The sequence below is a fragment of the Salminus brasiliensis genome, chromosome 9 (genome assembly GCF_030463535.1).
Source record: "Salminus brasiliensis chromosome 9, fSalBra1.hap2, whole genome shotgun sequence".
Taxonomy (NCBI): domain Eukaryota; kingdom Metazoa; phylum Chordata; class Actinopteri; order Characiformes; family Bryconidae; genus Salminus; species Salminus brasiliensis.
Window position 1 is genome coordinate 35578985 of NC_132886.1, and position 14687 is coordinate 35593671.

At 45.1% G+C, this 14687-nt stretch overlaps 1 protein-coding gene across 5 annotated transcripts in view; it reads left to right on the plus strand.

Annotated features, from left to right (window-relative positions):
* cdh24b (cadherin 24, type 2b) overlaps positions 1 to 14687 on the plus strand; it is a 248342-nt gene that overhangs the window by 94638 nt on the left and 139017 nt on the right. For all 5 annotated transcript variants that reach the window (XM_072688280.1, XM_072688282.1, XM_072688285.1 and 2 more), the window contains one exon: positions 436 to 2237. In XM_072688280.1, the coding sequence (XP_072544381.1) occupies positions 714 to 2237 (1524 nt within the window). In that variant the 5' untranslated portion in view covers positions 436 to 713. The remainder of the gene's footprint in view (positions 1 to 435; positions 2238 to 14687) is intronic.

Sequence of the window (14687 nt, forward strand, 5' to 3'; positions counted from 1 at the left end):
CACAGCAGTGCAGAAGAGCCTACAGCACTCTCACCTTGCCAGGGAGCATGCCTACACAATGCACAATTCATTACACTAACGCTACAGCCTCTAAAAATACAGTTGAAAATAGTGCAGCCCACAATTTATGATGCTTTTGAAAGATAAGCTTACCACCCGGCGCAGAACTTGTCAACACCATGTAACCATGCAATTACTAAACAAGGAGAAGCAAACATCGAATCGCGAAATGCATCCACTTAACAGCAGAATGCCAGTACTAGCTATGGAGCTTGGTGATGAGGATTCCAGTGTGCTGTGATTATTCATAAGTTATCAGCATCTGTCTGTCAGGCTGGCTGTGTGTTCTGCTACCCTTGCTGTGTCACTCCATGTTTAATTAACAGGCCGCTATGATTAAAGTTTTAACGTAATTATCTTTATCTTTCCTCTCAGGGCGATCAACCCTCCATGGGAAACTGAGTGAAACGTTCTGCCGTAAGAGGCTCGGATTGAGAGAGTGAGATACTGGGAGAGGAAGGAAAAAAATAAACGAGGAACTGCGTGACTGACACCTGCCCTGAAGCTTTGGCAGAGGACGTGTAATGGAGGAGTGAAGACATGAGGGGGGCAGGGAAATAGATGCCGAAAAAAAATGAAGACAACCAGAAAGCAAGCGTTTCCTTCCATTAGCTGTCACTTCAACTAGTTCGCCACACCTCCAATCACTCAACATGACTGACAGGTGGATCCTCCTATTGATATCCCTCTGCCTGTGGAAAGGCCTCTTAGGGTCAGGGTCGGTCACAAAGGTTGTCAGGAGAAGAGGACTGGTTTCAGTTCATTCCCAATTGCACGGAGACATTGGGGTGGCCAGCCAGCGGGATACGTTGAGTTCGGAAAAGAACGGCATGCCGGTGGTTCGGCTAAAGGAACTGATTGGTGCTGACAAAGAGGACGACAAGGCAGTAAGCCACTCAAAAAGTGCTCAGAGCAATGAAGGCCCACCGGTCTCTAGCCAGGACGAGCTCCTTGATTTTAGCGCTAAATCTCCTCTTCAGTTGGAAGACCCAAATAAAAGGGTACGCATGGCAGTCGATGGCTCCAGAGATGTGCTTGAGTCGAATAGAAAAAACAGGAATAGCACTAAAGGCACAGAGAGTGCCCCTAAAAGTGGACAAATTGAAAAGGGAATTTCAGTTCATCACAAGGTGGACTCCAGTTTACACCTAAACAGAACCAGATTCAAATACCCTCCAAGGTCAAGAGGGATCCTTGGCAAAGGCAGGGTTCCAAAAGGAGCTCTGTTGGACTCGCCGCACAAAATAAACTTGACAGGAAGCTACGGTGTCTTGAAACTTATCTCCAAAGACAGTCTTGTTCGGATAGTGAATTCCCAACTCCAGAATGGTCTGAATTTTCAGAACAAGATTAGTCACAGTAGAAAGAGAGATTTGATTGATATGGATCGCAGCCAAGCGGAGGAACCTGAAATAAAGAGAAAAGACAGGGCGATAACTCCAGATGTTCATGAATCTGATATTCATAATAAGACTCTAATTGTCGAGCCACACTCCAGCACCATCACAAATCCCAACGTTAATCCAGATCAGATGGGTCACACTCTCTGGAAACCAATTAGTGAACTCACTTCAAGTTCAAGAGAGGATGAAAAGAAGACAGAGGCCAGGGGTATAGCTGCCACGGCTTCTTGGAGGGGCAAACATTATACCACCCACGTGGCCTCGACGCCACAGAGCGAACTCGTGGCCAGCACAGAGGGCAGTCCTTTTACCGGCCACGGCGATACTTCTGTGAGTGTGCATGATGGAATATCTCATGGTCCTTCTCAGACAGTCTCTGATGCTAGAAAGAGCTACTCTGTGGAACTCTCTGTGGAAACTGAGAGAACCGTCGACGCAAAAGAGGAGCAAGGTCAAGACGTTCACATGACAATTCCAGAATTCAGTGCAACCCAGGATCCGAGTAAAGCTTCAGATTCTGTTGACAACAGCCATATTTTGAAGCTGCCCCCAAACCCGGAATGGGGTGGAGGCACGAGCAGCCGAGGGATGATGGTGGATACCTGGCCTGGCCAAGGTGGGCATGGCCTCGTGTTCCAGGAGATGGAGGAAGATGAGGATAAGGGATGGAGTCCAAAGCAAGGACCCCGGTCGAGGCGGAGACGCAGTTGGATCTGGAACCAGTTTTTTGTCATCGAGGAGTATGCTGGGCCAGAACCTGTTCTCATCGGAAGGGTAAGAACAAAGCTCAATATCTCGCTCATTCTGAACCCAAGTCATGTTGTTTTTTTTTTGTCCCCCCTTCGTCCATGAGAACCCATTAGCATCTACCTGGTGTCATCAACTTTTAACTACTATTGATTTCCCACACATCTGGATGACTGAGTTTTTCCAACCACATAATGACTTAAAATTAATCAATTAGGCACTGAGGCACCAGAGATTGTTCCCTCTGCTATTCCTGCTGAGGATAACAAATAAAATAGGCCTTTTTTCCCCATCCTCCACCTCAGACTCTGAGAAGAGCGTCCTGATTAAACTCTTATCTCGCCATTCATGGCATTAGTCTGATGCACCCGCTCATTTTTCTGTCAATCTCTGTCAATTTGGTTCTCAGTGGAGTCCAACCTCGGCAGGTCAGGAAATAAAGTACCAATCAGCGCCTCCGCCTAGCTACTGATTCTGTGCTGTTAACACTACAGTAAACGTGATGATGAAGTATTCAAATCAAGTCTCTGGGCAGACAATCAAGAGCACAGAGGTAGGGCATGAAAACACCAAGCACAAACCCATAATTTCTCCAGGTCCTGTCCTCGGTGACTCATGCCTCACTGTACCCTGGCCCTTAGTCTCCAGGGAGAGCGAGGGGGGGGCGGAGAGAGCGGGGTGGATGGGGGGACAGGGTCAGTGGCAAAGAAAGAAAATCAGTGAATCGCTTAAATTGGCTTGCTGCTTAATGCTGATGCTGGTTAGTCCTGTCTTTTGTCTCGTTCCTGCTGTTCCTCTCACTCCTCTGTTTTCCTGTCTCTCTCTTATCCCTCCTCCTCTCTCGGTCCTCTTGTTCTATCTTTCTCCCTCTCTCTTGTCCACCTCTTTTTCTTTCCTCTCTCTGGCCTATCCCCCTCTCTATCTCTCCCTTTGTCCCTTCATCTCTCTCTCTCTCTCTCTCTCTCTCTCTCTCTCTCTCTCTCACTCCAACTGGAAACCAGCAAGTTTTGTACTCTGGTTTCACATTGGCTCCTCATATGGATGCCCACCAGGGTCAGTGCTGGGACCAGGAGGGGTTAAACACGGGCCCCATCTGGGTTGTGCACTGCACACGGGGCCTAGATAGGACCCATGTGAGATTAGGGTGGGCTGTAACTATGGGGCCCATTTGGAAAGCCCAATTGTGGGTCGCAGTAACAACACATGTACAGATCCACTCAGAGCCCATGCCCACCTGGAACCCACCTAGCCCACGCTCCACCCTGCATCTGTCCCTCTATCTCTCTTTTGTTTCTCCCATCCTCTCTACTGTCGACCTCTCTTTCCGTCCTTCCTCTCTCACTCTGCCCCCTCTCTCTGTTTCTCTGTCTGTCTCATCCCTCTCTCTTACTGTCTTTCTCTCTCTTCTCTTTTTGTGTTTATTTTCTCTCTCTCTAATTTCTCTCTCTTACTCTCTCATTCTGTCTCTTTCTCACTTTGTCTCTCTAGATCTCTTATTTCTGTCATTCTGAGCACATCCAACCCAGTACAATCCAAACACCAGTAATAATTGCCGTGCAACAAGCAAATTTGCATATTTCATCCCATTTCAGTTTGACTAACCCGAGAAGCATTTGACTAGGTAGTGTAAATGCATGCGGGTAAAATCTTACCATGATACAACCCAGGTTCAGAACCTTGTTTACACCTGGTCACTTCATGTGACCAGTATCTGGATGGTAAGATTGTAGCCACATGCATTTACACGTGGTAGTCAGATGGAACGGAATATGCAAATCTTGTTGCACAGCAATTATTACTGGTGTTTGGGTTGTACTGGGAGGGATTGCAGGTGTGTTTACACTGCTGTAACATGTGGCTCAAATGCGTCTCAGACCACCTTCTAGGGGCAGTGGTGTCTTAGCGGTTAGAGCGCCGGGCTATTGATGACAGGGTTGTGGGTTCGATTCCCGGGCTCGGCAAGCTGCTACGGCCTATAATGAGAGGCTCGGCAAGCTGCCACTGTTGGGCCCTTGAGCAAGGCCCATTACCCTCGCTGCTCCCTGGGCGCTGGAGTTGGCTGCCCACTCTTCTGGGGGTGTGTGTACTCACTAGTGTGTGTGTTCACTGCTACAGATGGGTTAAATGCTGAGGACACATTTTGCTGTACATAGTACAGTGACAAATATGTGCACCTTTACCTTGAAGTGGTTTGAATGGTTCTGCCTTATCCAGATATAATCCTGATACTCAAGACGCATGTAGTGACCAAGTGTGAACGGGGGCGCAAGTGACCCGGTGTAAATGGAGTCTCTGTCTTCCTCTTTCTCACTTATTTTCTCACTCTTCCTCTAGTTCCTCTCTCGTTCTGTGTCTTCCTCTCTCTCACCATGCCCCTCTCTCTTCCTCTCTCTCTCCCTCAGTCTTTCTCACTTTTCCCCTCTTCTCTGTTTGCCTCCCCTTCTCTCTCTCCCTCTCCCTCTCTCCCTCTCTCTCTCTCTCAGTGTGAGTGAATTGCAGTGTGGATGGGTGAAGGCAGTGGGGCTAATGTGCTGAGTAAATGAATGATGATGATCCTGTGTGTTTGCCTGAGGCAGTCAGACGGCACTGCGGGATTGAAAAAAAAAAAAAATCAGCTCATGCTGTGGAGATGTCTTCCTGTCTGTGCGCTTGCTTCTGCGGCGCTTAATGGAACCCCCTGCGCTGTTAATATCTGGACACGTCCACCTGAGCTCAACAGCACCAGACATACCCGCTCACTAGTCCTATAATGAGAGGCCTGTTTAGAGCGAGCAAGCACTGACCATCATTAGGAGGTACTGGATGATGGGAGAGCGAGAGAGAGAAAGAGAGAGAGGAGAGGAGGGGAGAGAGGGAGAGAGAGAGAGAGAGGGAGAAAATGATGAGGTGGTTGAGAATGCCTGAGGTGTTGGTGTCCAGGACTGCAGATTGACAGTACTAGAAGTTATTAAAAGCCGTGTTTAGTAGGTTGCTGTAAGTGCCCTGCAGAGAGTACTGCAATACTGAGAAGCACACTTTACAGACCACGCCCACCCCCACTGCCACCAACACGCACACATCATGCTTAACACCTTAACAGCTCAGATTTCTGTAGATACTAATGCTCTTGTGATTGTGTAATCTCTCCTCTCTGGTCCACAACAAGCTCTAAACATCCCAACGCTTCTGTTCCTCAATGCTGGGATAATTGTGATTTAATAAAGCACTCAAACACACCCCCATCCCAGCTGAACTCGTAGTGAGTACTGGTTTAACTGGTATATCAATTGCTGCATGTTGTGCTTCATCCAGTTGAGGCTGATATACTGATTCATCTGGTTTTATTGACCAGTACAGGCCTGTATACTGGTTCACTTGGTATATCAATTGCTGAAAATTGGTAGCATGTTGTGCTTCAACTAGTAGTGGTTTGTGTGGTACATTGACCAGTGAGGGTGATATACTAGTTAATCTGGCAGATCATTTGCCAAAAAACGAAAAACCCAAACAAGCCCTGTTCTGCCGGTCCACAATGGCTTCTTTCTTTCCATGGGAAATAAGGGACCAACATACCTGCTGTTTATTGTGAAAAAGGTTCTGTGGCTTTAAAATGACCTCTATTATGTTTCAGGTACCATTTCATGTGACCCTGCCGGGTGAAGGACTTAAGCCTTGCCCTCAGAGCCTTAAGATGTAGACCCCATATTTACTAGATTTTAGAAGTGAAGGGCCCAGGAAGGACCTAATCATCATGGCTTGTGACTAACTGCATGTTAGTGATGCTGGTGAGGACACTGGGCGACAGGATAGTCTCTAAGCTAGTGTTGATAGATGAGGCCGGCAGTTGCCATGGTAGTGATGCAAACGGCCTGGAAACAATGCTGACGCCACGGAAGCGATGCTGGGTGAGGCTGGCGGTCGAGCTAGTGTCTTCTAGGCAAACCAGAGGCAGTCCTTGCGCATGCACAGTTCAGCAATGTCCATCAGTCAGGCACTCAGCAAGTCCCATGCTTTAAACAGTAGTAAGCTAAACATGGGTACATGTGGTACATTGACCAGTAGAGGGCGATATACTGGTTTATCTGGTATATCAACCAGTAGAGTGATATACTGGTTCATCTGGTATATCAACCAGTAGAGAGCAATATACTGGTTCATCTGGTATATCGACCAGCAGAGAGCGATATACTGGTTCATCTGGTATAAGAACCAGTAGAGCACAATATACTGGTTCATCTGGTATACCAACCAGTAGAGAGCAATATACTGGTTCATCTGGTATACCAACCAGTAGAGAGCAATATACTGGTTCATATGGTATACCAACCAGTAGAGAGCAATATACTGGTTCATCTGGTATATCAACCAGTAGAGAGCAATATACTGGTTCATCTGGTATATGGACCAGTAGAAGGTGATATACTGGTTCATCTGGTCAATCAGTGGAGGTTTATGCTAATAAAGTGGTCACTTCATGTGAGCTAATGTTAGTGTTAGATGCTGATGAGAACACCGGGGTCATTTAGCAAAGTTTTTTCCCCAATTGGCTCCCCAGTGTTTTTCTTTGCCACATCCTACCAATTGGTCAGGACTCCCCCTATCACACCATGCCACCAGAGCTGGAAGGGTGAAGGCCATGACCAAGTGCAGTCCAGTCTTAGTCCAGACTATTCAGGCTTATTTATTGCTACTGGCATTCCTACTGGAGGTTCCTCTCCTCAGCGGAGCCCCTATACTAAACCTCTATACTAAAGAATTTCCTTTTTTTTTCTTTGGGCTCTGTTTATACCAGTCGTGTGGTTCCAAAAATAATTGTGACTCATTTTTACACAACCCTTTTCCAGCCTGTTTCTGTTACTGTACCATTATGATTTTAGGAATACTGCCCACAAATTCAAGCTTCAATCCCCTGCATGCAGTTAAAGGGGAATTCCATCGATTCAACATTACTGCATAAAAAGTTATTACACAAAATAGATGCACATATGCTGCCTGATACCTGCGACTTTGTTCTACTGTAGTTTTGCAATGAGATTATGGCTTTCAGCATAGTGTACTAGTAAATCTATGCATGGCAGAGGGATACATGTATGGCGTTATAGGAAAAGTAGTCCCAGAAGAGGACGTTTTGCACTGATTTACCACTGTATTACTCACAATTTGTTATTGATAGTTGTATTGATTAACTTGATACTAGCATTGTAGCCATTCTGACCCCATTTGCTCTACAGTGAAACTGTGATTTCACACCAAGCTGCTTTGAAGGATATAAAGATCCTATCCACTGCATCATGCAGAACTACTTGAAAAAAATCAGTGGAATTGACTTGAAGTGTTGCGAATATGGATCCAAGCAGAGTCCCGCATTAGTTGGAGTAGTCCTGTGTAGTATTTTTAGTGTAATTAGTGCACTGGTACGTTCTCAGCTAATAAGAGGCTCCAAGATGATGAAGGATTCTGCAGGGTGGGTATTTATAGAAGTGCTGTGCAATTTCCACAACTGCGGAGGACTTTATGCTGCTCAGTCGCAGACCTGTTACAAGTTATTATGTATGTATGTGTTTGCATTAGGGGCCTATCAAGGGACTCATTTCCAGCATAAGAGAGTCTTCATATCGCCCCGCTTATCGCTGCTGGTGCAACTGTTTACACGTGTAGAACTTCATTTTAATAAACGTCCATACATAAAGAATTTCTTTGGGGTCTGACAGAGAGGGTGGAATTTTATAAGTTTATAAGACTCTGACTTTTATGGTGAGGATACAGGAAAGTTTTCTTTGGATTACTCTTCCATGAAGATCATACTGGTGCAGGTGCCAAACAGTGCACCACTGAATCCACTGCTGAATCTGTTGAATCTTCCTGAAGGTCTTCTGCAGTCAAACACTGGGGTTTTTGGTTTGATTTGCCTTTCTAGCGATCCTATGAGCAGTTCTCTCTGGATGTTCTCCTGGTCTTCCAGACCTCAACTTGACCTCCACCATTCTTGTTAACTTGCCATGTTTTTGTTAGGGGCCTCTTATGGGACTCGTTTCCAGTGCAACAGTCCAGTCTGCTTATCGCCACTGTTGCAACTGTTCCCACGTATAGGACTTCATTTTAATAAACGGCCACGCATAAGGAATTCCTGTTGCATCCGAGAGTGAGGGTGAAGTGGCGGCGTTAAAGTTTATGAGCGTCTCTGAAGATTGATGCCTCTCGGTGTGATGCTAATGCGGGTATTGTAGAGACATTGTTCTGCACTCCCTGGGCTGATTTTTTAAACACCTGCGCTTGTTTAGATGTTTCTTTGAAAGGGTTATGTGGAGAGGATGCTTGAAAGCTTTTCTTTTGATGCTTTTTTTCCATAAAGGTCATATTTGTGCAGGTGTCACTGCACAGTAGCAGGCTGTCTCAAGAGGAATTGGTACATATGTGACTAAAAGACCATTTCAGGATTTGTACGGTGTGTACTAAATATGGGTGGGCCCACGAACTTATGCATGAATTCCCAAAGCAACCCAGACATGCAAAAATCAAACGATTGGAACCGAGAATATTACAAATCAGTTTATTTTTAACTTAAGCTAAACAGTACACTTCAACCTGAACCATAACTTATTCTAACATAACTCTCACCCTAACCATAACCTTTACTAAGCCCTTAACCATTAAATACCCCAACCCTAACCCTAACCTGAACTTAACCTAACCATTAACAACCATAACCCTAACCTTAACCATGACCTAAACTTAACCTAACCTTTACCCTAATCCTGACCCTAATCATAACCTAAACTTAACCTAATCATTAAGTACCATAACCTTAACCATAACCTGAACTTAACCTAACCATTAACAACCATAACCCTAACCTTAACCATGACCTAAACTTAACCTAACCTTTACCCTAATCCTGACCCTAATCATAACCTAAACTTAACCTAATCATTAAGTACCATAACCTTAACCATAACCTTAACTTAACCTAACCTTTACCCTAATCCTAAACTTAACCATAACCCTAAACTTAACCTAATCATTAAGTACCCTTTCCCTAAACTTAACCATAACCTAAACTTAACCTAACCTTTACCCTAACCCTAACCTTAACCATAACCATAACCTAAACTTAACCTAACCATTAAGGATCATACCCCTAACCTTAACCATAACCTAAACTACCTCTAATCTTTGGTATAACCTAAACTTAACTGAACCCTAACTACAACCAAGGTAGAATGTCAAGTTCTTACAGTTCCTGCAGGAGTTTCCATTCATACATTTCTTTTGTAGAAGCTTTATAACAGAGAAAAACAGCATTCTGTGGCACCGCTATTTTCTCTGATCTTCATGGCAGGTTTGAGTGTATTTGGCAAAACAGCACCGCCAGTGGACGGGAGCTCCTTGTGAATCATAAAATAGATACCGGAACTCATCGGGGGCACACTTTAGTTGTATATGTTTGAGTGTTATGAGCTCTTGTTGCCAGTAGAACTGTTCACCACCTCTCCAGAATCTTCCTGGAGGTCTTTTGCAGCCAAACAGTGGGGTTTGATTTGCCTTTCTAGCAAATCCTATGAGCAGTCCACTCAGAAACTCACACCTTCCAGACCTCAACTTGACCTCCACCATTCCTGTTAACTGCGGTATTAGCGCTAGGGTCCTATCGAGGGACTTGTTTCACTCCACTTATCGCTACTGATGCAACTGTTTACATGTGCAGGACCTCATTTTAATAAACATCCAGACATAAAGAATTCCTTCTGCATCCGAGAGCGACGGTGGAGTGGCACCATAAATGTTTATGGACGTCTCTGAAGATTGATGCCTCTCCCGGTGCGATGCTAATGCGGGTCTTGTTGAGACATTGTTCTGCGCTCCCTGGGCTGATTTGAAACGTGTGCGCTCTTCAAAGTGAGCTTTTATTGCGTGTAAACAGGTGTTAGATCAGATCCGTAAATGTGCGACTCACTTAACCGCCAGGTTGTCTTGTCAGGTCTTGAAGTTAGTGGCGTGCGCCGTACGTGCATGTGTGTGTGTTTGTGTGTGTGTAAGTGTGTGTGATGTGTTCAGGTGTTTCAGTCACGCAGCCAGACAGTGATGAAGCGTGCACTGCTGTGGAGCGCGTCCTCAGATAGGCCAGGCAACTCTCTCACTCCCTCTTGCTCACTCTCTTTCTCTCAGTTCAGTTCAGTGGTACATGTAATAACACACACACACACTCTTGCCAAGGCAGTTAACAATAAACAGGGAAACATGCAGAGGCATGCAAAAGTTTGGGCACCCCGGTCAATCCTAAGCGAGTAAAGGATGAGCTGATTTGGGCACCTTGTAAAAGTTTGGGCACTCTGCATGGTCAGTACTTAGCAAGAAAGACTCTTTCCATTCTTATTTGGGGGATTGTGCCGCACAGTAGAACAGTGCACCACCACTCAAGAGTCTGCTCAATTTTCCTTAAGGTCTTTTACAGCCAATTGGGGGGGGGTATTTCTGAAGTATTTCTTGATCGTCCAGACCTGAAAGCTGTAAACTCCACCGTTCCTATCAACAGCCATTTCCTAACTACATTACAAGTTAACATTGCAAGGCTAACGTCATATAGCCTTCTCCTGCTTTGTGGGCATCAGTTATCTAAATTCTCAGAGTGCTAGGCAGATGACTGCTGATTGTTGGGACACGGTTTGAGGCGTCGAGGTATTTAAAAAGCCGTGAAAATTTGCAGCACCCATTCTTTCCTAACAAGCCATAGTGAAAGTCAGGCCAAGTCCTTTGCAGTTTCAAAATAGCTGAGGATTGTGAAGTATCACAGCTTCTATAACAACACTTTTCGTAGCAGGTATGAGTCTTTTCATTCTTATTTGGGGGATTTTTCTCCCAGTCTTCCTTCTAAAAGATCTCTAGTTCTGTGAGATTCTTGGGTCGTCTTGCATCCACTGGCCTTTTGAGGTCTAGCCACAAAGATTTGATGATGTTTAAGTTGTGAGGAACATGGCAGAGCCTTCAGCTTGTATCTTTTGAAGAGATTTTGAGGTGTGTTTAAGATCATTATCCTGCTGTAGAAGCTCATCCTCTTTCTATCTTCAGCCTGTATTAATTACCAGCTACTACAGGCTGTAGTATTAACAAGCTAATTTTATCACTTTAAAACATAAATAATAACCCTAAGTTTAGGGTTAACATAAATCTTGCTCAAAATGTTGGAAAGGATGTTCCATCTTTAACATTTTAGCTGATCTTCTGCTCACTTTACTCCATGCCCAAACTTTTGCATGCGATTGTAAATTGCGAAACTATGTTTTGTGAAAAATAGATTTGATTATATACAGGATTATTAGTAATTAATAAAGAAAGTTGTGTGTGTGTATATGAGGGGGTGGGGGGGGGGTTCAAAACTTCATCAGTACAAAAGATGAATAATTCCTTGTGATTCGTGTCACTGGTTGTCTGTCAGGTTGTGACAAGTTGCCACAAATCCTGCAAATCTCTCGCTCTCCCCATCTCTTGGTTTCTCTGTGTGCCTGGCTCTCTCTTTCCTTCTGCTTTCTCCCTGCGTCTCGGTGGGCTCCGGGCCCCCTCGGCTGTCGGCGGGGAGTGAGCCACCCCTGTCGCGACCCTTCGATGGCGTCACACTGAGCAAACCGTTACACAGATACACACACTTCAAACAATGCGCTGCTTTGCTCTGTTCTGTGGCGGTGTGAGTATGTATGTGTGTGTGTATTTGTGTGTGTGTGTGTGTGTGTGTGTGTGTGTGTGTGTAGCAGCTGGAAGCGCATTAGCGGAAAAAGGAGTGTGTGAGCGCGTGTGTGCACACTGCCACCGTGGAGTCCCTGGATAGAGGAATCAAAGTAACCTTGGAGCATGCGTGCGCCGCTCACACTCGTGGTCTGGCACACGCGGTTATTACATTTCTCATTTCACTCAATGCTTTGGGAGCGTTTTGAATATGTTAGGCGTTGGCAGGGGCGAGGTGGTGGCTGTCGCTGGATTTTTTAATGAAGTGTGGGTCTGTCTGTGTGTGTGTGTGTGTGTGTGTGTGTGCTCACAGACTCTGACCAAACACACGCACATACAGTATAATCTTTGTGAAATCACAGTTGTGGACAGGACCAGAGAAAGGCTCGTTTTCAGACTTGCAGCTCTTTCCCCCACCCAGACAGTCCGTCCTGATGGTCCACCCTGACGTCATCCTTGTAAACGGACCCTTAAGGTGACATGATATATATTGTTTAGCTCATGCAATGACAGACTTAATCAGCTAGCCATATTTCATAAATTAATGAAAAGGTAATTTCACAGTCTGGTAATCGCAGGGACTAGCTTTCTCTATAGATAGCGTTTACCATTAGCACGTCTTGCCCAGTGGGTCCCCCATGCAATGAATTAGCCCCAACCGGCATCTCCCTGTTAGTCTAATCCTTCATCTTCTCATGGAATATTTGCTACTAGCCAACTGCAGCACTGCAGCTGTTCAAGCAATGCTACCAAGTTCGAGAACCAGCTAATTAGTGCTATCCAAACTATGCCCAAATGGCCTCCCAGCTCATGAAACGACTGGACGATGGAGCTGTGCATGCTTTCTATGGAATGAGATGCAGAGCTATGCCAAAGATGGTCCTTCCACTTCCTATGGAGTGATTTTAGCTAAGCATTATCCAAATTGTGCCCGGATGGTGAAATGAGGTATCCCTGGAGTTAAAATAATCATATGAGATAAGGTTAGCTAGCTAGCATGTCGGTTTACTAGCTAATCACTGCTGCACGAATGGTCTGCCCTTCATGAACTGCATAAGCCAGTAGATGGTTCCCCAGCTCATGAAATGAACGCGCTGGGGCTACAGTTATCCTTCAAGATGATCTTTGCTAACTAGCTAGCTACCTGCTTTTATTCGACTCATTATATACATTAGCTTGGGCTAAAGTCTTCCTGTGGACGAACCAGTGGCTAGTTGACCAGCTTAGCTCTTTACCAGTATAGGGTATGATTTTGATGGTGTAGCTGGTCTACCAGCATGATCAACCTTACCAAGCTAGACCACCAGTATGACCAAGCTTGACCATGTTGGTTAACCAAGCTGGTCGACCAGCATGACCAAACTGGAGGACCAGCATGAGCAAAATCAAATGCAACACACACTGTGCTGGTCAGCAGCTGATTAAACAGCTAGCCTTCAAGCATAGGGCATGTTTTCATCTGGATGACCAACTTTTCAACCACCTTGCCCATCAAAGACCAGCTTAGACCAGGTCTTGAGCTGGATTATTCGGCAAGGGAATGATGTTAGCTAACTGATGCTGTTCAGACTATGCCCAATTGGTTCCTCAAATCATACAACGACAGTCTTCCTGCGGAATGACGTTAGCCAACAAGCTAACTGATGGTATTCAAACTATGTCCAGATGCTTCCCTGGTGATATTAGCTGAGTGATAAGACCAGCTAGTCTGTTAAACTCTAATAAAACATACGCTATGCTGGTCTAGAGCTAAACTGCTTAACCAGCTTCATAGGGTATTTTCACCTGGATGACCAATTTTTTTAACCATCTTGACATTTTTCTATTTTAAAAAACTTGGACGTAGCCAAGAACAGAAAGTTCTCTGACTCATTCCAGAAAGTAAAGACTGTGGGTGTCATTATACAGTGTTGGATGTTCGTTACCTGTTATGGAGATGCTATATCATCCATGCGTGATGTAAATGAGTGTTTGTTAAAAGTCCTAGTACCTGGCACGCAACCAATCCATCATCTTGGTTGTCGCCATGCCAAAGTTTGATGTGCAAGGTATCTTGCAGTTTTGCACACGTTTGAATTAGCCTGTGGACACCCAAACAAACTGCGGTCAGTCTGTTACGGCCTTAAACTTTATCTGCTGCATTTGGAGCATATGGTTCATTACCATGGACGATAACTTTAACACATTTCCCAGTAAAAAAAAATAAATAAAAAAGCCCAGAAAACGTTCCCTCGAAACCCACATTTAATACGAGCCAATGGGCAGAAGCTGCACCACTTCTGCTGTGAGGGCCTTTGCTTCACGATTATTGCCTGTGCTAATCTGCTGTTCCCGTAGTGTTCTTTGGGTTCAGCAAGCAATTTTGGCTTCATTAGTTACTTAAAAATCAAAACTGCGTTTGTTATAAAAATAAAAAAACTATCTTGAGGGAACCAGCCTGATGTCCCCACACGTTTTCTTACCGTTCCAAGGGTATTCGGTCTCCACAAGGGCTAAATACCCTGTCCCCCATCCACACACACATACACACACTCACGCATGGCCAGCCCCTTTTCATTCTTGAATCCGTGCCTGGCGCACTGTTTTAATTCACTGCACACTTACACACAGTCAAGTGCTATTAGAAAGAGTTGGTCGAGTCTAGTAAGACAGGGAGAGTGTGTCGGGGGGCCACGGGTACCCACACACACACACACACACATGCACATACACACCTGCTGCGAGACCCATCATCAGTAATAATTCCAGAACATCTCTCCTCACAAGGCTTTGTGTTTTCCT